The 27752-nt window shown below is 43.8% G+C and overlaps 1 protein-coding gene across 3 annotated transcripts in view; it reads right to left on the bottom strand.

Annotated features, from left to right (window-relative positions):
• LOC141099764 (NFX1-type zinc finger-containing protein 1-like) overlaps positions 1-27752 on the bottom strand; it is a 229075-nt gene that overhangs the window by 7117 nt on the left and 194206 nt on the right. For all 3 annotated transcript variants that reach the window (XM_073587800.1, XM_073587801.1, XM_073587802.1), the window contains 2 exons: positions 21919-22029; positions 4-99 (listed from right to left, as the gene is read on the bottom strand). In XM_073587800.1, the coding sequence (XP_073443901.1) occupies positions 4-99; positions 21919-22029 (207 nt within the window). The remainder of the gene's footprint in view (positions 1-3; positions 100-21918; positions 22030-27752) is intronic.

Here is a 27752-nt window from a genome sequence, read left to right as displayed (position 1 = left end):
TACCTTTACGTTTTCATATTTATATACAGATTCATGATTCTCCAATTTGTCATAAATGTGTGGTGTTAGTAGCTTTGCTATTTCTGGCTTCATTCGATGCTGCAAAAAAAAAAATTAATATACTTTGATGCATAAAAAAGAATACAGTTCAAAAGGTGGGACTATACCAGTGTAGTAACCTTGTAAAGTAGCAGTTGACTCCCTTGTAAGACTAAGGGCTCAATCACACTTGTGAATAACTCAGAAAACTAATGCAATCCGATAAAAAAAAGAAAACATTTTTTTCAGCTACAATTGTATCAAGATCAGGCTGAAGAAAAACGCAATATTAACACAAAAATGTTCCCTAAAGTAAACCACATGGCACTTCAAATCAAACATAAGGACAAAGCACAAATTCTGGTGCCTGGTAGCTCCAGTAAATTGAAGAGATCTATAAAATATTTAGAGCTTTATACTCGAGTATAAGCCAACCCGAGTATAAGCCGACCCCCCACAAAAACTGGGAAAACTTATTGACTCGAGTATAAGCCTAGGGTGGAAAATGCAGCAGCTACTGATGAATTTAAAAAATAAAAAATAGATACCAATAAAAGTAAAATTAATTGAGACATCAGTAGGTTAAATGTTTTTGAATATCCATATTGAATCAGGAGCTACATATAATGCTCCATACAGTTCATGATGGCCCCATAAGATGCTCCATACAAAATACGCCCCATATAATGCTGCACAAAGGTTAATAATGGCCCCATAAGATGCTCCATAGAATATTATGCCCCATATGCTGCTCCATAAAGGTTATGGCTGCATAAGATGTTCCATAGATTATGCCCCCATAAAATGCTCCATAGATTATGGCCCCATATGCTGCCCCCATAAGATGCTCCATAGATTATGCCCCCATATGCTGCCCCCTTAAGATGCTCCATAGATTATGCCCCCATATGATGCTCTATAGATTATTCCCCCATATGCTGCCCCCATAAGATGCTCCATAGATTATGGCCCCTATATGCTGCCCCCATAAGATGCTCCATAGATTATGCCCCCATGTGCTGCCACTGCTGCTGCATTTAAAAATAAAAAATGACATACTCACCTCTTCGTCGCTGGATGTCAACTGCCAGTGTCACTGCTGGCACCTGAGATAGTCACCTGTCTCCCAGTCCATCGCTGCTTACTGCTGTCTGGCATGTCATCTGTCAGTGACGGTCAGACTGCAGGGGGCGCGGTGTGCACTAACCACGTCACCGCGCCCTCTGCTGTCTGAACGTCACTGACAGATGACGTGCCAGACAGCAGCAAGCAGCCATGGACGCAGGACAGGTGAGTATCGCTATACTTACCAGTCCTGGTGCTGTCTCTTCAGCCACCAGCTTCTCAGCGATCGCCCTTCCTGCCTTTAGCAGTCACGTGGTACCGCTCATTAAAACTCATGAATATGCGCATTCAAGAAGTTTATTAACCCTTTACATGCTTCACAGGAATTGAAGCAATGTGGAAGTAAAAAATTAACATTTAACTTTTTTTTTATAAACATTTTACTACAGAACCAATTTTTTTTAATTTTTACAAATGTAAAAGAGAAAATGAACCACAAAATTTGTTGTGCAATTTGTCCTGAGTACGCTAATACCCCATATGTGGGGGTACGGCAGAGCTCTGAAGGGAAGGAGCTCCATTTTGGAATGCAGACTTTGATGGAATGGTCTGTGGGCATCATGTTGCGTTTGAAGAGCCCCTGATGTCTCTAAACAGTAGAAACCCCCCACAAATGACCCCATTTTGGAAACTAGACCCCCCAAGGAGCTTATCTAGATGTGTGGTGAGCACTTTGAACCCCCAAGTGCTTCACAGAAGTTTATATTGTAGAGCCTTGAAAAAAAAAAAAAAAAAAACATTTTTTTCCACAAAAATGATTTTTTAGCCCGCAATTTTTTATTTTCAAAAGGGTAAAAGGAGAAATTGGACAACAAAAGTTGTTGTCCAATTTGTCCTGAGTATGCTGGTACCCCATATGTGGGTGGAACCACTGTTTGGGCACACATCAGGGCTTGAAAGAGAAGTAGTGACGTTTTGGAATGCAGACTTTGATGGAATGTTCTGCATGTGTCATGTTGCGTTTGCAGAGCCCTTGATATGCCTAAACAGTAGAAACCCCCATAAGTGACACCATTATGGAAACTAGACCCCCCAAGGAGCTTATCTAGATGTGTGTTGAGCACTTTGAAACCCCAAGTGCTTCACAGACGTTTATAACGCAGAGCCGTGAAAATAAAAAAATCATTTTTTTCCCACAAAAATGATTTTTAGCCCCCGATTTTTTATTTTCCTAAGAGTAACAGGAGAAATTAGACCCCCAAAGTAGTTGTGCAATATGTCCTGAGTACGCTGATGCCCATATGTGGGGTAAATTACTGTTTGGGCGCACAGCAGAGCTTAGAAGGGAGGGAGCACCGTTTGACTTTTTGAACACAAAATTGGCTGGAATAAATGGTGCCATCTCGCGTTTTGAGACCCCCTGATGTACCTAAACAGTGGAAACCCCCCAATTCTAACTCCAACCCTAACCCCAACACACCCCTAACCCTAATTAGGGATGAGCGAGTACTGAAGTATTCAGACTCGCTATACTCGTACTGAGTATACCTTAATACTCGGGTTTTCGGTACGAATAGCGAGTCCAATGATAGTCAATGGAAAATGCGAGTAATTGTCTGCTGGACCCTACAAAGTGGTCTGGGGGCTGAGGAAAAGGCTAAAAAATGTGTAAAGGTTAAAAAAATGTATGCTGTAAACAAATGTTTATAACATGGGGGCACCTGGTCAGGGGCTGCACGAGTGGTTTTACATCACTGCTTCACTAGAATGTACAAACACTACTTAAAGTCATGTGGTTTTTTGCCGGAAGAGCGGGACTCGTACGCCACTTACGCAGTGCCAGTGATATATCAGAAATGCCGTAAGAGCGAGTGATGATGGAGGCGATCTTCTGACAGCTAAGTGTGTAAGTGGTGTAAGGAGAGCAATCTGCCCTAGGGGCTGTGTTATGGTTAACACAGGAAGAAGCCACCTATCATCATCACAAGGGATTCAAAGCTTGGACTACTGTCCTTGTTGTGCCACTGCCCAATGTGTAGGCATAGATATACTGTAGTGTCTTCAAAACATTAGCCCTAGGGGCTGTATCATGGTTGATGAAGGAAGCAAGGCAGGTCTGAAGGGCCAAACAATTATGATAAAGCCAGGACTACTATCATAGAGGTGGCAGTGCCTAGTGTCCAGACTTAGCAATAGTGTCTCCAAAAATTAGCCCAAGGGGCTGTATTATAGTTGATGAAGAAAGCAAGACAGGTCTGAAGAGCCAAACAATTATGATGAAGCTAGGACTGCTAGCATAGAGGTGGCAGTGCCCTGTGTCCAGGCATAGCCATAGTGTCTCCAAAAATTAGCCCAAGGGGCATGATACCGTGGTTGATGAAGGAAGAAGGGTCTCACTCTCACCACAAGTGCCTCCGATCGGAAATATTAATTAACATAACATTGTTTTTAGCTTATTGACCATGAGGTACATGTGTCAGAAGCAGGTTTTGAAAACATGTGTAAGAAGAAGAAAAGGGGCTTGTATGGGAAGGGATGGATGTGATCACCAATTAAAAAAAAATGTTTTGGGTGACTTTAGGTTGGGATACTGTCATCTGGTGGGCTTAAATATTGTTGCGAAATCCAGTCCTTGTTAAATTTTATCAGAGTCAGTCTGCCTGTATTCTCTGTAGTCAACCGTGTGCGTGTATCTGTGATGATTGCCCCAGCGGCACTGAAAACACGCTCTGACATCACACTAGCAGCAGGGTAGGCCAGCACCTCCAAGGCATAGAAGGAGAGGTCGGGCCAACTATGCAGCTTCAATACCAATTAAACGGTACAGAAGCGTCAGGAAGGATGCAGGTATGGTCACTTAGATAGTCGTTGACCATCTTGTTCAACTTCTCCCTCCCTGACATTGCTACTGATCCAGCTAGTCCTTGGTGATGAGCCAGTTTATTGAAGATGGCCCAGTTTGTGGACGTTTTACGACCACCTCTTTTGTACCTGCTTGGTGTATCTCTCCCCATTAATGCATACTGTTGGACAGACCTGGTGTCTCTGCTAGCAGTGGTGTCTGAGGGTGCTGTTGCCATCAAATGATCGACAGCCTTCTTGAAGGATTCCATTGTGAAATCACTTGGTGACTGCAACAGTAGCGAAGGAAATTTGTCCTTGTACCGTGGGTCTAGAAAGGTGGCCAACCAGTATAGGTTGCTATTGAAAATGTGGATTACGTGAGGGTCTTGACACAGACAGTCAGATATGAAGTGTGCCAAGCTGCAAAGAGGCAAATGTTCTATGACCCCTGAAGGAGGAACAATACCCATCCTCTCCTCACACTGACTCTCCTTCTCCACCTCCTCTTCAGCCCACCCATGCTGGACAGACATGAAGCTGGGGTTGGGATTCCCCTCTGTAGCATGAGGTGTCCCCTTGGTACCACTGAAAAAGTACTCTCCCTCCTCATTTTCATCATCATCTTCATCCCTCAATGTTACCTGATGATATTGGCTGGACTGGGTAGGATCACCCATTGTGAAATCTTGCTCCATACCCAGTTGCTGGGCACGCAAAGATTCCATTTTTTGATTCTGCAGCAATTTTTTCAGCAGACATAGAATAAGGATGGTTACGCTGATAATAGCCTGATCACCGCTCACGAGCTTGGTGCAGTACTCAAAGTTATCAAGCACCTCACAAATATCAGCGATCCACACGCACTCGACAGTTGTTATGTGTCTTGGCTGAGTCTCAGTGTGATGGGCATGTTTAAGCTGGTATTCAGAAAGTGCCCTCTGCTGCTCACTTACCCTTGCCAACATATGATATGTTGAGTTCCACTGTGTTGGCAGGTCGCAAATGAGTCTGTGGTTTGGCAAATTATATTGCTTTTGAAGCGCTGCAAGACCAGCAACAGCGGTTGAGGAGTGGCGGAAATGGGCGCAAATACGGCGCACCTTCTCAAGTAGGTACGGCAAGTCAGGGTATGTTTTTATATATTTCTGCACCACTAGGTTTAGCACGTGATCCATGCATGGCACATGTACCAGCTTCCCGAGCTTTAAAGCCGCCACCAGGTTACGCCCATTGTCGCAGACAACCAGACCAGGTTGGAGTTGCAGTGGGGAGAGCCACTGATCGGTCTGCTTTATTCCTTGCCACAGCTCTGCTGCAGTGTGTGGTGCTTCACCTAAGCAGATCAGGTTCAGCAGAGCGTTTTGCCGCTTTGCCGATGCGCTGCTGCACAGCTCCCAACTTGAGAGTGATGTGGAGGGTAGTTCAGCATAGGATAACGAGGCAGAGGAGGAGGAAGAGGGGAGACTGGACGTATATGATGAGGCGGAAACCCTGATTGAGGTTGGGCCTGTTATTCGTGGCATGGGTAGGATATGTGTTGATGGTCCAGTTTGAGACTTAGTCCCACCCTCCATCAGGTTGAGCCAGTGTGCCGTGACAGAGATGTATCGTCCCTGGCCACAAGTACTTGTCCACGTGTCTGTTTTAAGATGGACCTTCCCAGTTACAGAGTTGGTGAGAGCACGCTTAAGATTGTTTAAGATGTGCTGGTGTAACGCTGGGACAGCACACTGGGAAAAATAGTACCGGCTGGGAACCGAGTATCGTGGGACAGCCACAGCCAAAAGATCACGGAAAGACTGTGTCCCCACAAGCCTAAATGGCAACATCTCCACGGCTAGCAACTTGGCAATGTGCGCGTTCAGTATTTGTGCTTGTGGGTGCGTGGCTTGGTATTTACACGTCCTTTCATACATCTGGGGCACAGACAATTGGACGCTTTCCTGGGACAAACAAGTGGATGAGCTTGTTGTGGCCTGTGTCTGTGCAACCGCAGCTTGTGAGCAAGAGGTATGATGATCACCTGTGTCCTGCCCAGCAGATTGGAAAGGACGTATCACAGGTGACATGTCAGCGGTTTGAGCCGCAGTCGCAGACACTGATTTGGTACCCTGTTGTTCAGCCCACCGACTAAGGTGCTTGGTTGCCATGTGTTTCCGCATACTGGTGGTGCTTGGTTGCCTTTGCCCTGACCTCTGCTCATCTTCCTATGGCAGATGCTACAGATGACAACATTTGGTTCAGAAGGACTATTGGAAAAAAAATTCCAGACAGCGGCTGAACGCACCCTTGCCTTTACTTGGGGCACAGAGGGATTGCTCTTGGCAACAGTTGACAGTTTGCACTCTGCTCAAACCAGTAGCCCTTGGTGCCTTTGTTGGTGCTACGTATCCACCTTCATCCTCTGTGCTGCTGTGCTGGCTATGCGTGCCAACGGTCTAGGTCGGATCGGTGGGCTCATCGACCACCTCATCGTCCATGTCATCCTCCTTCCGTGTTGATATTGGCGACTGGCCAGATGGCAACTGTGTGTCATCACCATCAGCCTCCACCTGGTATATCATGTGGATGAAAGTGGCTTTCTTCTGGCCGTGGGGTTTCAAATATTTGGCCATCATCAACAGACAATACCCCCTCACGTTCCTCTTCAATGTTGTGCAGTGAGAGGCCAAAGGTAATGCAAGGAAATGGACCAAACAGATCTTCGGAGTGACCACCAAGGTTGGGGTCAAATATTTCCTGTGACTCCTGACTGGGTGATGAACTAATATAAAAGAAGCTGAAGGAAAAAAAAAAGGGCACAATAGGGTCTTATCTGGGTGGTATTGAGAATAAATGGTAGGAAGTTCACTCACCTTTTCCAGGGGAGATAAAAGCATATAATCGACTGTCAGCTGCTGCACGCCCGAAGGTCCACTCTGTGACCGCCAATGTAAATCCTCATGGATAAAATATTTTTTTCGGACTCACTGTACGCTGCTTGACAAAGTTCAGTAGTACAGCATGAAGGGTTTTAACAGTTTAATTCCCAACGCGTTTCGAAGTTTCTAATACTTCTTCCTCAGGGGATGACATGAAGTCAGTAGACTGTTTTGTCATGGACGATTGGGTGCTGCTAGAACATTTCATTAGGCCTTATCAGCCATCCAAGACAGTATCTGCTCTTGTTCTTCTGGCTTCCAGGCCCGTTTATGTTCCAGACCGGGAAATTTCACCAGGAACCTAGGTGCATCAACCTTCTTCGATTTCCCAGACTCTGTGCCTTGTTGGGCACCAACGGCCCCACGTTCACGTCTCTGTCCCTTCACAACAGCCTTTTTAGGAATTTTGGATTTTTCTGCCATAGTTGCAGATGTTCAGATGCAGATATATTGGGGAACAAGGAGCAGTTAGTGCTTTGTGGAAGGTAGCACTATAGCCTAGTACTGCATTGTGTTTTACAAACAGCACCGCAGCAGCAGAAAAAATGTTTCCCTGTGGTTTAAGGAGAGATTACACACCAGTAACCACACAAGACAGTGGTGCTGCCACTAAAAAATTGCCCTGAGGTTTAAGGCAAGAATACGCAGCCCAGACACCACACAAGACAGCGGTGCTGGCTGCGTGTCAGTTGTGCAATACTGTGCGTGCATACTATTTGCTGTGAACACAGCACCGCAACAGCACAAAGAAATTGCCCTGAGGTTTAAGGCAAGAATACGCAGCCCAGACATCACCACACAAGACAGCAGTGCTGGCTGCGTGTCAGTTGTGCAATACTGTGCGTGCATACTATTCGCTGTGAACACTGCACCTCAACAGCACAAAAAAGCTGCCCTGAGGTTTAAGGCAAGAATATGCACCCCAGACACCACACAAGACAGCAGAGCTGGCTGCGTGTAAGTTGTGCAGTACCGTGCGTGAATACTATTCGCTGTGGACACAGCAACGCAACAGCACAAAAATATTGCCCTGAGGTTTAAGGCAAGAATACCCAGCCCAGACACTACACAAGACAGCGGTGCTGGCTGCGTGTCAGTTGTGCAGTACCGTGCTTGCGTACTATTCGCTGTGAACACAGCACTGCAACGGCACAAAAAAAATTGCCCTGCAGGGGTAAATGTGACCCCAAAAAAAGCTGGGAAAACTGTCACTACTCAGTCCCTGACCTTTTCCTTTCAGCGCTGAAAAGAGCTTTTGGGTTTTACAGAGGATTTCTGGATGATTTGCACCAAAAAGCACAACTATCCCTAGCAGCTGCTCACACTCTCCCTACACTAGCTGTGTTTGCATGCAATGTGCAGAAAATGGCGGCGGCTGGGCTTAGTGCCAGGCTATGATGAGTCATAGCCTATGATGATGCTGGGGGTGGCCAGCCAATCATAGTAATGCCACCCACAACCAAGAAGGGTGCAGCATTACTGTGATTGGCAACTGCTGGGCGGGAGAACCGAATAGTGCGAGGCGAGTAGTGAAATACTCGCTATGTACCGAGTACCGCATTACCGAGTATCGAATACCCACGATTATACTCGCTCATCCCTAACCCTAATCCCAACCCTAACCATACCCCTAATCACAACCCTAACCCCAACACACCCCTAACCCTAATTCCCACCCTAATTATAACAGTAACTACAATCCTAACCCCAACACACCTTTAACCCTAATCCGAACCCTAACCATAACCCTAATCACCAAACTAACCTCAACACACCCCTAACCCTAACTGTAATCCCAACCCTTACCCTAATCCCAACACTAACCCTAATCCTAACCCTAACTCTACCTTTAGCCCAACTCACTTTAGCCTAACTCTAACCCTAATGGAAAAATGGAAATACATATATTTTCTTTATTTCATTATTTTTCCCTAACTAAGAGGGTGATAAAGGGGGGGTTTATTTACTATTTTTTTATTTTGATTATTGTGATAGGTACTTCACAGTGACCAAAATGAACCAATAGGAAAAATCTTCCTATTGTTGCCGGGTGCCGGCCGGCAGATCTCGGCGGGCGCACTGCGCATGCGCCTGTCATTTTATTACCGGAAGAAGACGCCGGTGGCCATGGGGGGAAGCAAGGAAACCCAGGGACACCAGAAGGTACCGGAGGGGGATTGGGGACCCTATTTCTCTCTCTTCTGATGTGTGATCACATCAAAGGAGAGACAAATTAAGTGGAACATCTGACTTTTTTTTTTCGCCGTTATATGGTTAATAACGGTGATCGCAAAACCGGGGTCATCAAAAACCGACCCGAAACATGTTCTCTGGGGTCTTGGCTACCCCTGGCAGCCAAGACCCCAGAGAAAATCTGACTCTGGGGGGCGCTTTACACTTAAACCTCAGCGTCGTTAAACAGCAGTGCTGTGGTTTACCCTTAACTACCACCGTGAAAAGACGTATGGTGGTTGTTAAGAAGTTAAGTAAACTTGCCTGGACATTGCAGCAATGCCGCTACACAGTATAAAGTAGATATATGGTAGGAAAAACTCTATGTGAATCTCAGATGCACATGGATATGTAAAGGTATTCACAAGTTATTGCTACATTAAGTGACACATGCCAAATTTATGCTGAGCCCCAAGTCATTTATGGGTCATTAAGGGGTTAAAAAATGTTGTGGCTGTAGAAGCTTTATGATATTTTCCGGTTTCAGCTTAGGTTTTAGGTTGCAAAATGACTAAACGATGTCATTTGCATGTTGTAAGATGTTGTCATTTTTGCTCACAGCATTCCCTTTATCCACGTTTTTCCAATCCTGGCTTTGGTTTAAAAACAACAGCTTTACGTGCACCTGGCTGAAATCTTTTTGTCTTATTAAGACATACACTGTTTTTGTATACAGTGATGAGCAAAAGGGTAATAATAATGTTTTGAGCTTTTAACTTTTCAGGGTCACCATCCACTACTGCTTTGAACATGAGACTTTGAACATAATGCTTTCTCATCATCACACAATAAGAGAAAAAAGAATGCATCTACCTGTGGCAAAACATTTTTGTATACCCGGTTATAGCATGATGGGCATTAAAGTATTAAGTTACGTACCGGTAACGGTATTTTTCGGAAGCCCATGACAGCACCACGAGAGGGGATCTGCCCTTCGGGAACAGGAAACCTACAGATACAAAAGGGCGGCACCTCTCCCACGCATCAGTTGGATTACAGAGCTTGAGAGGCTACCATGGTTAGTACACCGCATATACACAATATATACAACCTACGGTATCTATCCTATTTACAATTCTTTAAACCATCTCCCACATAAGGTAAATTCGTGAAACAATACTTAAAAGGGGTACACCCCTATACGTGAACAAGGGAGGGAACTAAGGGTGCTGTCATGGGCTTCCGAAAAATACCGTTACCGGTACGTAACTTAATACTTTATTCGGACTCCCATGACAGCATCACGAGAGAATTACAGAGATGTAAACTAACTTAGGGAGGGACTACAGCTTGCAGCACCCTTAGCCCGAAGGTGAGATCTGAGGAGGCACCCATGTCTAACCGATAGTGGTTAAAAAAGGTGGAAGGAGATGACCAGGTGGCCGCTTTACATATCTGGTCAATCGATACTCCTGATCTCTCTGCCCAGGATGAAGCCATGGCACGAGTGGAATGCGCCCTCAGGTTCTGTGGAGCCGGACCGCCACCTGCTGTGTAAGCAAGAGAGATAGCCTCCCTAATCCACCTCGCTAACGTGCGCTTTGACACTCTACACCCTTTCCTGGAGCCTTGAAAGGATAAAAATAATGCGTTCTCCCTCCTCCAGGGATCCGTGGCTGCTAAATATTTTAGTAGGCATCTCTTAACATCTAGAGCCTGGAGTTTTTGATCTTTAGGATTGGTTGGATTACGGAGGAAGGAAGGCAGAACTATCTCTTGTGTCCTATGAAAATGAGATGCTACCTTGGGAAGGTATGCCGGGTCTGGCCTTAGGATTACTCTATCCTGTAAGAATTCTGTGTAAGGGGGCAATCTGGAAAGTGCCTGTATGTCGCTTATTCTACGTGCAGATGTTATTGCTACCAAAAATGCTGTTTTAAGTGATATCATCTTTAGTGAAGCAGAGTCCAGAGGTTCAAACGGTTTCTCTGTCATGGCTGTCAGGACTAAATTTAAGTCCCAAGGTATACACCTATCCTTGTGTATGAGTCTCGATTTGTTAACTGCCTTAATGAATCTCGCCACTCAATGGTTGCCGGCAATGTCGCATGCAAATAGGGCCCCTAAAGCTGAAACCTGTACTTTTAATGTACTAGTGGAAAGGCCCAACTCGAGACCCTTCTGGAGGAATTCCAGAATCTGTTTTATGGGTATTCCATCCCTGATATTAAACTCAAAGGTGGACAGGAATTGCCTCCAGGTTCTAGCATAGATGTCTGTGGTGGTTTGTTTCCTACTTTTTAGGAGAGTATCGATTACACTTTTTGAGAAACCTCTATCCTTCAATATTGTCCTCTCAAACACCATGCTGTCAAACGGAGTCCCGCTACTTGTGGGTGGTTGACTGGCCCCTGGTAGAGGAGATCTGGAAGGTTCGGCAGTACCCAGGGATCGCTCACTGACATGGTCCTCAACCATGCAAACCAGGTCCTTCTGGGCCAGAAGGGGGCAATCAATATGACTTTTTTCCCGTCTTCCCTGATCTTCCTCACTACCAGAGGTAGAAGGTTCAAAGGTGTAAAAGCATAAGCCAGCGAGAAGTTCCATTTTATTAGGAGGGTGTCCACGGCCAGTGGATTTTCCCTGGGATTTAGGGAGCAGAAAGTTTTTTCCTTCCTGTTTTCTCTGGTGGCAAAGAGGTCCACCTCCGGTTGACCCCATTTGTGGACAATCTGGTTGTAGATGTCTAAGTTTAAAGCCCATTCTCCCTGCTTTAGGGCCCTGCGGCTTAGAAAGTCTGCCTTCATGTTGTCTTTCCCCCTGATGTGGAGCGCGGTCAAAGACAAAAAATTTTTTTCGGCTATTTGAAGGAGACGTTCTGTTATCCGCATTAGGGCGTCAGAGCGGGTTCCACCTTGGTGATTGACATAGGCTACCGCTACCTGGTTGTCCGAGAGTATCCTCACGTGATGGCCCTGTAGATACATAATGAGTTTTTTAACAGCCAACTCAATTGCCAGCAGCTCCCTCTGGTTAGATGAGGTATCAGTATCAGAGTCCCACTGTCCCTGAACCACTATGTCCTCCATATGGGCCCCCCAACCCCAAGGACTGGCGTCTGTGGTAATTACATGGGTTATCTGCATCACCCAGGGCATCCCCGAGGCTAATTTTCCGTCATCGAGCCACTACTTAAGAGATGTAATAGTTGAGGGGCTTAGCAATACTTGACCCTGCAAGGAGCCCTCTAAGGTTCTGCTATTAACCAGGACATCTTTCTGAAGGGCCCTAGTGTGGAATTGTGCCCACTTTACCTCTGGGATACACGAGGTTAGGGAGCCTAACAGGGACATGGCCTGCCTGAGGGTCATGGAGGGTTTATTGATTGCCCGAAGAACCTGCTGCTGTATCTGCCGTAATTTCTCTACTGGTAACAGACACTGCTGAGTTTCTGAATTTAACAGCAAGCCCAGAAACCTCTGGACCCTTAAGGGCTGAAATCGGGATATCTCGTAATTTATTATCCATCCCAGGTTCTCTAATCTGGACTTAGCTTCCGCTAACTGAGATAGACAATGGCCCACTGAATTTCCCACGATCAAGAAATCATCTAAGTATGGGACAATTAAGATGTCAACTTCACGTAAATGAGCCATAAATTCGGCCACTATTTTTGTAAATACCCAAGGCGCTGCTGAAAGACCAAAGGGCTGGGCTCTATATTGATAATGACGGATTACACCATCTATTGATACCGCCACCCTCAGGAACTGCTGGAAATCTGCGTGTATAGGTACATGATAGTACGCATCTTTCAAGTCCACGACTGCCATAAAACACCCTTCAAACAGCATCTTTATTGTCGAATTGATGGACTCCATTTTAAAGGTGCGATTAACCAAAAATTCATTAAGGAAACGTAAATTAATAATTGTTCTAAATGTTTTATCCGGCTTTTGGATTAGGAATAAGTGAGAGTAGAACCCTTTTCCTCTCTCAGATTCTGGAACCTCTATCAGGACATTTTTCAGGCACAGGTTCAAGATCTCTGCTTCTAAGGCCGCTTGTTCGAGGGGTGAAGATCTTAAAGGTGTTGGTTTCAAGGTATCCCGTGGGACCTGAGTGAATTACAACCTGAGCCCGGTGGATATCACCTTCCGCACCCAGTCACTATTGGTGACCTGTAACCATGCTGGGAGGAAGGATGACAGTCTACCCCCCACGGGAATTGCTAGTCATTGGTTCTGTCTTTTTCGTTCTCTCGATGAGCGCCTGAACATGAAACCCGTACCTCTTCTTCTATCCTCCCATCTGGGACGGTCTCTATTAGGTGAAGGGTTGCGCCGTCTCCCTTGACCGAATCTCCTCCTATTAAATGGACGTTGGTAAGGTGTGGACCAAAGGTTTGGGAATTTTTTCTTATCATCCCCGGCCTTCTCCAGCAGTTCGTCCAGGACTGCTCCAAATAAATACTCCCCTTCACATGGGATAGTGCAGAGTTTCGCCCTGGACTGAATATCTCCCGGCCAACACTTTAGCCACAGGGCTCTCCGAGCTGCATTAGAGAGCCCTGCCGCCCTGGTGGCCATTCTGACTGCATCAGCTGAGGCATCTGCTAGGAAGGCTGCTCCATCCTGGATTATCGGTAGGGCCCCAAGGATCGCCTGTCTAGATGTTCCTTGTTTTAATTGTGATTCTAACTGGTCCAACCAGACCATCATGGACCTGGCCGTGCATGTTGATGCTACTGCTGGTCTTAAGGAACCGGCTGCCATCTCCCAGGTATTTTTAAGGAAGGTTTCTGCCTTCCAGTCTAGAGGATCTTTGACCCCATGTCCTCAAAGGGTAATGAGGATCTTTTTGATGCCTTCGCAATAGCTGTATCTAATTTGGGGGCCTTATCCCAAGTATTTATTGTTGAATCGTCAAAGGGATATCTCCGCTTGAGGGCTGGTGGTAGCGGCCCTCCCTTATCTGGCTTTTTCCACTCCCTGTGGATCAGATCCTGAATCTTTTCGTTTAGTGGGAAGACTCTACGCTTCCTCTGCTCCAGTCCCCCGAACATGACATCCTGCATGGATAATTGAGGCTTCGGCTCCTTCACCTCCATTGTCCCTCTGACTGCCTTCACTAACTTGTCTGCTCGGTCAAGTGGCAGGCAAAACCGACCAGAATCCTCTTCTTCTTCTTCTGAGGAGAGAGATGAAACCTGGGAGTCCTTGCTTCTCCTCCACTCTGTCGAGGAATCCGACTCCACCGGGTCCTCACCCCTTAAACTTTCTGGCTGGGACAGGGATTTTAGGGTTTCTTTCATCTCTGCCCTAACTATATCCCTTAAACATGCTGCTACTGCAGGCGACTCCTCCGCCACTGTTTGCTGGATACAGGGGGGGACACAACTTTTTGGGGCATGAGTCTGGTAACGGGCATGCACAGAGTGCGCATTCCCTGTGTTTGGTTTTACTCGTAGCTTTCTTCCCCTAGAATAAAACACAGAAGGAGGCCCCGTCACTGAGTGAACATTCACGAAGATCACTTACCAGTGCCACAATCAAGTACCGGAGAATGAGGAGGATTTTTCTCAGTCGATGCTCCTGTCCGCCTAGAGGAGCCTTTATGACTGGATTGGTCACTTCGTCCCGGACGCTCCTTACTGTCATGGGACTCTTTCTTCTTCTGTTTGACCTGCCTAAGGTCATCCAGGGGCGGCAATGAAGATTGTCGGTGTTGCCGCCGTTGCTGCTGCTTGCTCTCCATTACTGCACGCAATAATGTGGCCTAGGCAAGGCACCCATCCAGGGTCCTGCCTATATATCCCTCCTCCTCCGGACAGCAGATTTCCTTCCCTTGCCACGCCCCCCCCAATCGGGCCTCCCTCCCCAGCTGGCGCTGCTCCGGTCAGGAGAACCGGCGCTTACCGGCGTCCTCCCGATGGGCGCCGCCATCTTGGGTCCCTGCGCCGCCGACCCGGAAGCGCCCCCCGGCCCCGCCCCCTGACGTCACCGTGACTCCGGCGTGACCGGAAGTCATGCAGGACGCCCGGGCACTGCACTATGGAGCGCTCACCGGCCCCAACGCCATGCAGCCGCCCCCGACCACCACGATCGCGCCAATGGAGTTGGGAGTCCCCGGGGGGCATACTCACCGGCGCGGTCTGCTTATGGAGACGGACCTCCTCCGGACGCCGCTCCCTGCTGTCTACACCACCGCCGTGCCACCCATCCTGGGCCACCGTGGCGTCTTCCAGGAGCCCCGCACCAGGCCGAGGTAGGAGACCCCCTCGCTACCTGTACCGGCCGGCCGGCCGGCCTGGGATCCGGTCATCTGCAGGATCCCCTCAGGAACAGGAAACAAACTGATGCGTGGGAGAGGTGCCGCCCTTTTGTATCTGTAGGTTTCCTGTTCCCGAAGGGCGGATCCCCTCTCGTGGTGCTGTCATGGGAGTCTGAATAAATTACTTTTATTAAAAGGTAACTTCAAGTCTCAGAGAGACAGAAGAGTCTGAGAGTATAAATTTATGACAACTTTTGACACACTCAGTGCAGGAATGAATGTGTCGCATGGATTTATGTCTTTTTACATCAATTAAGGAATTTGCTCTTCAGACCTTCTGGGGTCATAACACAACACTGAACCAGACCCCAATCATAGGACAATAAAACTTTCATACTCCTTAACTATGAACTGTTCCAATACTTATGTTTATCCCTCTCCCATAATGACAATTCTGCATCATGTCAATTGTCTTATCCATTGCATTATTTCTGTGCTGTTTTGTGTATAAATATGTGATTCTTCAGATGTCGTATTAGTCTAGCCTGATGAAGAGACCTGAGTTACCATCTTTTCAGTTAGCCATTAAAAGGTATCAACCACTGAGGACTCAATTCTAAATGTTCTTCTATTTACTGGCTAACACGGTACAAAGATATATATCTTTCCTGTATCATGAGACTGCCATCATTTTATAGACAATCATCTTGGCTATATCATGCATAAATTTGACTTGCAACTATTTAGCATATGATTAGTTATGCAGATTCTTGTCATGTCACTGCAATGTTACTGTATTGCTCCTAAAAATCTAAATTTTAATTTTTATTATTTTGTTAGTATTTTGTAAATCCACCTTTGGCTTTCAACACTGCCTGAATACTTCTTGGCATGCTCTTGATCAGATTCAAGCAAAATCTGATCCCAGATCTCTTCTACATGATTTGAAAGTTGGTGGACTCACTTGGGTATGAATACAGCTTTTTCTTCAACTCTACCCACAAGTGTTCGATTGGGTTGAGGTCTGGGGACTGTGAGGGCCAATCCATCTCCTCTACTTCATTGTCATTAAACCATTACTTTGCCAATCTCGATGAATGCTTTGGGTCATTGTCCTGCTGGAACACTATCTTGTCCTTTTCATACCCATAGTACTTGAGTGTACAAAATAACTCGACTTGTAAGATACTCACATATAGCTCAGCATTAAGACCATTATCGATCCTGGTCAAGTATCCAACACCTTTGGCTGTGAAACACCATATCAGACTTCCTCCACCAAACTTGACAGTTCCTTCAATTTCTCGATCCGTTATCCCCTTTTACTCTTGTTTCTACCAGACCCATTTGTGCACATCAGAGTCTAGTCTATTGACTTTGGTCTCATCACTCCAAAATACCCGTTTCCAATCTTCTACTGTAAACTTTTTGTATTTTTTTGCAAACTCGAGCTGACGCTTCTTCTGACGATATTGAAGTTTAGGCATCTTCACCTTTTTCAAGCCACAATTCCAGACTTGTGTAAAGTACGTTGCATGGTGCTTGCATGGACGTCTGTGATCTCACTATTACAAAGCATATGAGCCTCCTCCACTGATGTGTTTGTCGCAGCAGAACTGATAGACATTGTGATGAGCCGACTTGTTGACTCCATGTCCACCTTTTGGCTTTTGAATGGATGGATGAACTTTTTTTTTCATTTTTCCATCTATTGTGGCACTCACATGTTGCAGTTTGGCAATTTTCTTGGCCAAGAGACCGCTATCGATGAGCTGAATTTGATTCGAGCCAGTGAGCCTTCACTTGGAAATCAACCTAATAACACACTGAGCTATTAGGGAATGTGAGAACAGGTTGTAATTTGTAGTATTCAGGAAGTAAAAAACATTTTTCTACCACCATGAGCAAAATATTAACAATAGTTGCAAGTCAAATTTATGTATCAGATATCCAAGATGATTGTCTATAAAATTACGTTAGTCTCACACGTTCAAAGCAGTAATGGATGGTGAGAAATGGAGTCTGAAAGTCAAAAGTTCAAAACATTGTTATCCTTTAGCTCTGGTGTATATCATGCTCTAAGTATAACATTTTGGGGTTTTTCCATAGGATTCTTTAACCCTTTCATGACCAGGACACTTTTTTTTTTTTTTGGGCTTTCATTTTTTCCTTGCGTACTTTTTTTTTTTTACAGGACGAGTTATAGTGTTGCATTCTTTTTAGCATATAATATACTGGAAAGTGGAAAAAAATTCCAAGTGTGATGAAATTGTGAAAAAACTGAAATTCTGCATTCATTGTGTGGTAAAAACGACATGGAAACATGATTGTAAACGTCAGTCTAATTACAGTGATACCAAACATGCATTGATTTTTTTCCTATTTAAGTCAAGAAAAATATTCAGAATATTGTAAAAAAAAGTTTATGCTTTGTGTCACCACTTTCAGAGACATTCCATAACATTGTGAGGGCTTGTTTTTTGTTTTTTTTTTTACACAGTGAGCTGATTGATACCAATTTTGTGTACATACAATGCTTTGATTGCTTATTATATTTTTTTTTAGAGAGGTGAGGTTACTAAAAAAAAAAAGACATTGTGGCATTCTAATTTTTTTCTCTCTTTATGGCATTTACAGATCGTGTTAATTTATTACATATTTTAATATAGCAGACTTTTCTAACACAGTGTTGCTAAATATATATTTTTATATTGTGTATATATATTTATCCTTTATTTTTAACATTGGAAAAGGGGTTAATTTGAATTTCTATACTTTTTTTATTTTTAAAAAACTTTTTTTCTTTATTTTTTATATTAGTGGCTAGTACATTAGTGGACTTCAACTTACAATCAGTATAACAGGATGTAGTGAAAATCTTGTACTCCTATGGAAAATATGCTAATTATACACCTCATCTTGCTACATACAGCGCAGGCACCGCCACCGGCGCCTGCCTGATGAATGTATAAAAAAAAAAAATTAGGCTTCATCAAGAATGGCGCCAGCGGCATCTGCACAGTAGCATCTTTCTGATGAATTCTACTGCGAAGGCTCCACCGCTTTCATCTTGATAGAGCCCAATTTTTTTCTCTGTCAAAATGGCGCCGGCGGAGAAAAAAAAAATAGGCTTCATCAAGATGCCGCTGGCAGCACCTGCGCAGTAGCATCATTCCAATAGATGCTAATGAAGCCTAATTTTTTCCCTGTCAAAATGGAGCTGGCGGCGATGCCTGCATAGTAGCATCTATTGAAATGTGATAGATGCGGTTGCCGGTGCCACTTCGTTTGAAAAAAAAATTTGTTAAGCAAATCTATATGTCTAAAGAAAATGAAAATATGTATATTATTGTCCGGCACCTGCCTGATGAATATGAAAAAAATTAGGCTCCATCAAAATGGCACCAGCGGTGCCTGCGCAGTTGCATTGTTCCAATAGATACTACTGCATCTTGATGGAGCCTTATTTTTTTCTTCTCTGCTAAAATGGTGCCAGCGGCAGTGCTTGCTTAGTAGCATCTATCGAGTTCCGATAGATGCTATTGCTCAGGCGCTGCCGGCGCCATCTTAATGAAGTCTAATTTTTTTTCTCTGCTAAAATGGTGCCGGTGGTGGCTCTGTGCAGTAGCATCTATTGGATCGCGATAGATGCTACTGCGCAGGCGTGGCCTCCATTTTGTTGGAAAAAAATAGAAAAACATTTTCTTAAACATATCTATATGTCTAAAAAAAACGAAGATATCCATATTATCCACCTTATCAAGCTATGACTGAGGGATCAGTGACCTATGAGCAGTCTTCATTATGAATACCTAATCAGAGCATATGAAGACCTCCCACAGGCCGCCCTGGAGCATGAGAATCTCATTAATTGAAAACTGCAACTAAAGATTAAACAACAACCACAAGACGGATTTCATCAACCCAGGTATCATTTTAATTAGTATAACGGCACCAACCTGACACTGTCTGTAGGTTACTGAGCACAATCCTGCTGACAGGTTCACTTTAAGGTCTAAATTGGCTTGCTCACTAATGGGTTAAAGAGAAACTAACAGGTCTGTGAGAGCCAGAATTCTTGCTGGTCAGTAGGTGATCAAATACTTATTTCATGCAATAAAATACAATTTTTTTATGTAAAAATCATACAATGTGATTTTCTGTTTTTTTTATTTTTATATTATGTCTCTCACAGTTGAATTGTACCTACAATAAAAATTACAGACGTCTCCATTCTTTGTAGGTGGAAAAATGTGCAAAATCAGCAGTGTATGAAATACTTATTTTTCCTGCTGTAGAGCCAATATAGCTAAAGGATTTTTACATCATGGTCTTTCCAGACATTGTACCAATGAACACAGCAAGGATGCTGCTTGCGGAGCTATCATCCCAATTGAGTTTGTCTCCTCAGAATCCCCTAATAAAATGGAGAGCCTTAAGAGGAAGGAAAGTTACTGGTAGTACACCATAAATCTTCATGGACTCAATATAACTATGTGAGTTTTTATGTGAATGTTTTGAGAAGTTTGGCATGTCTACGTACTATTTATACTGGAACCTTTTTACCTTTTAAATCATTATATAAGTCTATGTATGTTATTTAATATGTATTTTTATATTTCACCATACAATGTCCTGTTCTTTTATCTCTATATAATTTTATAATTTCTCCATTGTTTACAGAGATACACAACCTACCACAAAAAGTACTTTTACAGCCCTCAAAATTATTTTTTTTATTTAATACTAATTTATTTTTATTTGATTTTACCCTAATTAATTTTAAGTTCTTATAAAATCTAACAGTTAGTTGCTTACTAAATTTTTCATTGCATCATTTTTATTGCAACTTGTTTTTAGACATTTCCATTTCACTAATGCCATTCCTACAATCTTCTTCTTCCTCCATTACATCCTTCCCCCACCATATCCATACGACCCATCTTTTTCCTCTATAATTTAGGTCCTCATCATTAAATTCCAGGCTCCATCATTTTTAAAGGGCTAGATCCTGCACAAACTCCTCTCAGGCTACTTCTTTCCACTTTGCCTGCTCATCATTATTATCAATGTCATGTCCTTTCCACTCGATCCTTTCCTATGCACCTTTTACTTATTCTATCACTCCCAATATTCTAAAAATGTATTTCTTCAATTAAGCGCTATACTTTTTCTTCACCATTGTTCCTTTTCCATATTTAAAATTCTAATTAATTTTCCCTGTTTCTCATTCTGTCTCTTCTCTCCTGCCACTATTCTTTAGCAAACCTCAAAGCGACACTTTCCAGCCACCCATCCAAACACACTTGGATGTTCACTTCACCTTCGTTCCATAGGGGTTATTCTTTTAATTCCCCTCTGATCACAAACACACTTTCTCTCTCTATCCTCTTACTTACCTTCAATTTTCCACCCTCGTTCACCCTACATCAAGCCCTGAATTTGCTACATGCATTAGCCTCCTACCCAGTCTTTTTTCCCCAATTGGTGACAAGTTCTAATCCCTTTGTTTCACACTTTTTTCTTTACAGCTTATTCTTGTACTTTAATTACAATGCACATTCTGCAAGTTTGAGATTTTTCACTGTATCCATAAACTCCTTGCCTCCTTTCTATTTAATGACTATCCCATCTCTGTATCTTCACTTTTTTCTTGTCTTTCCACCCTACCCCTTCGGGAGCATTTTCTCTTTATTGTTGCCATCCCTTTACCCCCTATAAAGCTTGTAGTTGCTGTACCCTGCTCATTCTTTTTTGACTTATATAAAGGAGCAGGTTTTGCGCTGAAACACATTGGTACTAATGAAAACCTCATCTAAAGCTCAAAGAATCCTGATTTCACGCAGCATAGACCACCTAATGTGATTCTCTCCATTTTGGTAAATGTAGCAGCACACTGACATTTGTCAATTAACTGCCATGCATTTCCGCAGCTATAAAGCACACAGCACACACCCCTTGCTGTTCTTTATATAAAAGCAATACCTGGAGTAAAATATTATCATGCCATACAAACATACATATAGCTAATAAAACTAAATTTTAACACAATATATCCTCTTTAGCCAATTAGCAACCAAGCTACATAAATTTACGGTTCCTGGTCCTGTGATCTTACCCCATGCATGGTAAATTTATGGCGCATGGTTACAGCTTCTGTAATCTAATAGGAGCAGTTCCGGTTTCTGCAAGTTCTCCTGGAATGAATGTCACAGTTCAGTTTCCTATCTCAGTAATCGGAAATTCTGAGTTTACCCATGAATTGAGAATTTTTAGAATGGATGATCAGTTCAGGAGGAGAAATAAATAAATTGCTATAATAAGATATATTACGTTTCTTAATCTCACATGTGATTTATGAGAAAAAAATAAAATGAGGTTACTCTTTCATGGGACCGCCTGAGATCGTGTTTGGTACTCCCATAAGAATGAATGGAGTGGTAGGGTGCATGATAAACCTTTGCTCCATTCATATGGGGGTGTTCAGAGACCTGGTTCTCGGGGACTATGGAGTTCCCTTCAGTTGAATAGGGAATAACTTACAAACTTTGGAAAACCCTTTTGACTTATCATTCGCCAGCCCATATTTTCACCTAGAACTTACTTGATAGTTAAGGCGCACGTATGGTATACCCATTCTTATCAGCCTCTCAAACATTGAAACTTCCAAATTAAAATTTTTAGCCAGTTCGTACACAGTTGTTGCTGGACGGAGCTGCATAGAAAAATATATTTAATCATGAAAAAAATAAATTACATTAACATATTATAATTTTATTACTACTCTGAAAGTGTGTGTCTTTTTAAAAAATCTGGAATGTAATAGAAACATGAAAGACTAAAAATTCTAAGTGATGAAGAGAGGCTAACATTCTCACCACTGTTCTGCTATGATATTTAGAAGTCTTGCATTCCTATTTATATATGCAGCATATTCAAAGAAAAAGAGGAGGGAAATGGATTGAAGGGGCATCAGAAATGACGGACCAGGGTACTCAGGTCGCCGGGCAGCGTTAAATTCAGGAGGTCACGGGGTGGCAGCCGTGCCCGGTGCCTGTGCTCCAGGGACAGTGAAATGGGGGTTGAAAAATAAAGTAAAAATAAAAGAAATTTGAAAAAGAGTACGTGACGCCAATTGGAGTGTTCGACTGTAGGATAGCTGGCACTGCAGATGATCCCTGGGGGGGTAGATGGTGATGGCAGTGCAGATGTTTAACCCCCTCCAACCAGGGCTGACCCCCAGAGATTGTGATGGAAGTAGATGGCACGGAGTAATAAGGCATGAGACAAGGAAAGTCACTATATCATTTACTGTAGTTCAGATGCAGCTCAGAGGAGAAATTACAACTCTCACCAGGTTTACAGTCTGCTCTGCACGATGGGAGTTATCCATCTCTCTGCTGAGACTCGGTGTAAACTTCCTGCTGTTCTAATCCCTTCAGGGACCAAGGCTCCCCGGAGTTTGAAACTTCCAGTACAGCCACTTACTCACTGTGTTTTCTCCCCTTGGCAACTTGCAGCTTGGATCCTGTGTGAAGCACAAGTTTCTTCTTGCACAATCCTTCACTGATCCTCGGTTGCTGTAGTCTTCCTGGGGAAATACACTCTGCTGTTGGTTGTATAAACCCATGCAGTCTCTCAGCTTACCACCTGGCTCTAAAAGCATGGATGGCCTAGGGGCTGATTCTCTGATTCTTCTTATCTTTGCTCCTGGAGGGAGGACCTGTTATGGCTTCCAGGAGCGTTCTCCATTTTCTCTCCACCGTCTTCCTCACTGAACAACAACTCGACTCTTCCCCCTCCTAGTTATGGTACCTCTCCAAAGTTCTAAGCTTCAGGCAAGTAAGGGAGTGAGGTGAAATTGTGTGTGTTTGTGTGTCTCAGCAGAGAAAGCATAACTTCCATCATTTACAAAAACACAAACAGAGTACATATTTGACCATTTTGTGGCGGCAAAGACACAGGGCGCCACAGGACCCTTTGGTGGGCACATGGCATTGCTGGACTACTGATGCAGCAAAGGGCAGATTATACATAATGAATGAGGTCAATTTGGGCTGCTGTTCAGGGCCCGAGGCTCTGGGGGAAAATCATACCCAAAAATTGCTCTCATTATGCTCTATTATGCCAACACTGAGTAGGAAGGAGAACAGAGAGCCCAGAGCAGAGTAAGGGACATTAAATGCATGTAGAATAGCTTCTCTGAAAATCAAATTTCCCAGGAGAAAAAAAATGCACCAACAGATAAATTCGAATTTTGCCTTATCCACTCATTTCCATTGAAGGCATATGCAAAGTAATTAAGACAAGTATGACACAAGAGAAGGAAATCCACTTGGAGACCCAATTGCTGGTGTAATCCATGATGAAAAGGCTACTGTGGCGTCCCCAGGAGTAAGGTCGCCACAGTGGCTTTGCCTTCCTCCAGGGAGGGTAATGCCAGGCTTTGAGGCAATGACGGGTCTCTCTCACAGTCAATCTATGCATGCAACACAGTTACACTCCAGGCCAGCAGGGGGAACTCTGAACCGGGATTAAGGGGAGGAGTGCTCTCTGAGGGCCAGGGAGTGGTTAGTTAGTCTGTGGAGGGTGAAGTGTGCAGACGTGTGGAAGGAGCGCTGAGATAGAGCTGATAGGAAGAGCTCATCTCCCGTAAGAGCGCATGAACTGGAGCCTGGTCTCCACAGCTGTATGGACACTGATGGTCCTACAGCAGACATCAGAGGAGTAGAAGGCTGTAAATGCAATACTCCCATCTAAGACTTGAGGGCACAACAGCAACACAGATAGTGAGCCGGGACTTAGTGAGGAGTCCCTGGAACAGGCTACAGTTGTCTGCCGTACAAGTAGAGTTCTTGGGAACAACTGACAGGAGGAACTTCAATGTAACTCGGTACTGGAGATCCCTCAAATAAGCGCTAAGAAGGAGACTGCACAGCCCATCTGCTGAGAGAGAATCCCTGAGTTGCTTCCAGGCTAGCCTGCTCCGGTACCATCTGTAATAAGGACCCTGGACTGCAGTTATCAAGTAAAGGTACAGAAACTGCACCCCGCTGTGTCTTTGTCTGCTTTCTACCTCACCAGCACAGCAACATCCCCGTGCCAACCACATCTACACTGCCCTGGGACTACAGCTTCACCTGTGGGGGGCTTTTACATCTTTCCTGCACCATACTATCAGTACTAACGGATCTGCATGCAGCGTCGGCTTAACACCTCCCTTGCCGAGCACCAAAGGTGGCGTCACAAAGTATTCATCTAACTACATTCCACCATTCACATTTTCCCATTACTTGGGCGCCCAGGGCCACGGTCCGGGTCACCGCTGCTGTGACACATCCCACTGATACCGGCCTGGTACCGAGTACCCCCACAGCCCTGGGAGGGCGACCCACTACCTGAGCTGCACATAATAATATAATATTGTAACGTGGAATGTGAGAGAGATAAACATTGGAAGGTTGGATATTATCAAGATGGAAATGGAAACAATAAGTGTGGACCTAGTGGGAGTCAAGTGAACTGCACTGGATTAGACTGGATTAGATCTGGATTAGATCTGGAGACTTCCGTTCAGACTTCCGTTCAGAAAGGAAATGCAACATCAACTGTTATTCACTGTCCTATTAAGGAAATAGAAGAATCCAGGATATCTATAAACAGAAAGATAGTGAGGAAACACTTAGCTAACCTAAATGAATTCAAGTCTCCAGGTCCAGATGAATTACACCCCAGAGTACTGAAGGAGATAGCAGAAGAAATTTTTGAACCCCTCTCCATAATCTTTGAAAATTCTTGGAGAACAGGAGAAGTGCCAGAAGACTGGAGAAGAGCAAATGTTGTTCCTATCTTCAAAAAGGGGAAGAAGGTGGACCCAGGCAACTATAGGCCGGTGAGTCTGACTTCTATACCAGGAAAGATCTTTGAACAAATTATTAAACAACATGTATGTCAATACCTGGATAAGAATGAAGTGATTAAACAGAGTCAGCATGGGTTTCTAACTAATAAGTCATGTCAGACTAACTTAATTTCCTTCTATGACGGTATCACTGATTGGGTGGATCAAGGAAATGCTGTAGATATAGTATATCTTGACTTCAGCAAAGCATTTGACAAAGTCTCTCATACAATCCTTATTGAAAAAATGACTAAGTATGGAATGGACAAGGCAACTGTTAGGTGGATTCATAACTGGCTTAGTGATCGGACCCAAAGAGTGGTCGTAAATGGCTGCACATCCAGTTGGAAGAATGTCTCAAGTGGGGTACCACAGGGCTCTGTCCTGGGCCCTGTATTGTTCAACATCTTTATCAACGATTTAGATGAAGGAATTGAGGGTAAACTGATTAAATTTGCTGATGACACAAAGCTAGGAGGGATAGCTAATACTAGAGAAGAGAGAGAGAGGATTCAAAAAGATTTAAATAAACTGGAGAAGTGGGCAGCAACTAACAGAATGGTTTTTAACAGGGAGAAATGCAAAGTACTACATCTGGGCAATAAAAATGAAAAAAGCATATATAGAATGGGAGGAATAGGGCTAAGTGACAGCACATGTGAAAAAGACTTGGGTATACTAATAGATCACAGACTGAATATGAGTCAACAGTGTGATGCAGCAGCAAAAAAGGCAAATGCAATTCTAGGATGTATTAACAGAAGCATACAGTCTAGATCATGTGAAGTCATTATTTCCCTCTACTCCTCTTTGGTCAGACCTCATCTGGAATATTGTGTCCAGTTTTGGGCACCACATTTTAAAAAAGACATCAACAAACTGGAGCAAGTTCAGAAAAGAGCGACCAGAATGGTGACCGGTCTGCAAACCCTGTCTTATGAGGAAAGGTTGCAGGATTTGGGAATGTTTAGTTTGCAAAAGAGAAGACTGAGAGGAGACTTAATAGCTGTCTACAAATATCTAAAGGGCTGCCACATTGTAGAAGGATCAACTTTATTCTCATTTGCACAAGGAAAGACTAGAAGCAATGGGATGAAACTGAATGGGAAGAGACACAGATTAGATATTAGAAAAAAACTTTTTGACAGTTAGAGTGATCAATGAGTGGAACAGGCTGCCACGAGAAGTGGTGAGTTCTCCTTCAATGGAAGTCTTCAAACAGAGGCTGGACAGACATCTGACTGGGATGATTTAGCGAATCCTGCTTTGAGCAGGGGGTTGGACCAGATGGCCCAGGAGGTCCCTTCCAACTCTACGATTCTATGATTCTATGAAGACTACACCATTTATTACTATGGCAGTGAGACAAAAATGAGAAAGGATCTGCCATTGTGGCCAACAAAACGATCGCAGAATGCGTAAAAAGCCACCAATACATCAACTATAAGGTCATGTGCAACACACATTAGATGGAAATGTGACCATCATCCAAGGAAATGCACCAACTGTGGACAAATCAGAGCAAGACACTGAGTACTTCTATGTTCAGGTCCAAGGTGCACTGACAAGAATCCAAAGAAAGGATATAGTCTAAATTATGGGTGACTTCAATGCCTAAGTTTGAGAAGAAGATGATGGAGGAGTGGTCAACAGACATGGCCTTAGGGAGAGGAATGAAGGTGGGGACCACCTTGTGCAGTTCTGTTGTGAGAACAAACTTAGAATGAGGTTATTCAATGCTAACTTTCATAGAAAAGCAAGGAAAGACAAGAGCAAATTCCTGAATGCATGAACCTCGAAGTAGCATATAAAAATGGCCACATCAGGAAATTTGCCTTTGTTGAAACAAGTGAAGAAGCCTTTCTTAGCACACCAAACAATTACTAAAGACTGTGAATGGAATGAAACTAGTGACAAGCAGAACATCAAGCAGAAACTAAAAATACACATTGGAATTATATGCCAGTAGCAGCATTGACCATCATGAGGAGCCTGGGAGCCAAGAGGAACAAGAACCAGACCTGAAGTTAATTTGGTGCTGAGCCAGCTGCTAAACAAAGCACCTGGTATTGATAGTATTCTTGCAGAGCTGCTAAAAGTAGTTCCAAGAGTGACACTTACAGTACTATTACAGAAGATCTGGAAGACCTGCACATAGTCAAAGAAGTGGAAAAGATCAGTTTTCATCTCACTGCGGAAGAAAGGCGATACCAGGAACTGTGTCAATTCAAGAACAATCATTCTGATCCCCCACACCAGCAATGTGCTTCTAAAGATCATTCAGAAGTGCTTGGGCAACATGCTTGATAAAAAAAAAAATTATGATACCTAGATGCATAAGAAAACCCCACAAAGTTGGCTGTTTCTGAAATAATGATCCTGGCTAGTCTAGCACCTATGATTATGCCATGTTCGAAGACACTCTGGTCTTGATTTGGTCATAAAAATTTAGTCTTATGTATAAAGTTCCCATGCATGGTAACTCTGATACTGAAAGAGCAGATGTCTTTAATAAAATGGCTGTTCAGTATAAATTG

Source organism: Dendrobates tinctorius, unplaced genomic scaffold (assembly GCF_039654945.1).
Source record: "Dendrobates tinctorius isolate UK_male_01 unplaced genomic scaffold, ASM3965494v1 ptg000102l, whole genome shotgun sequence".
Taxonomy (NCBI): Eukaryota; Metazoa; Chordata; class Amphibia; order Anura; family Dendrobatidae; genus Dendrobates; species Dendrobates tinctorius.
This window is presented reverse-complemented; position numbering and strand designations above follow the sequence as displayed.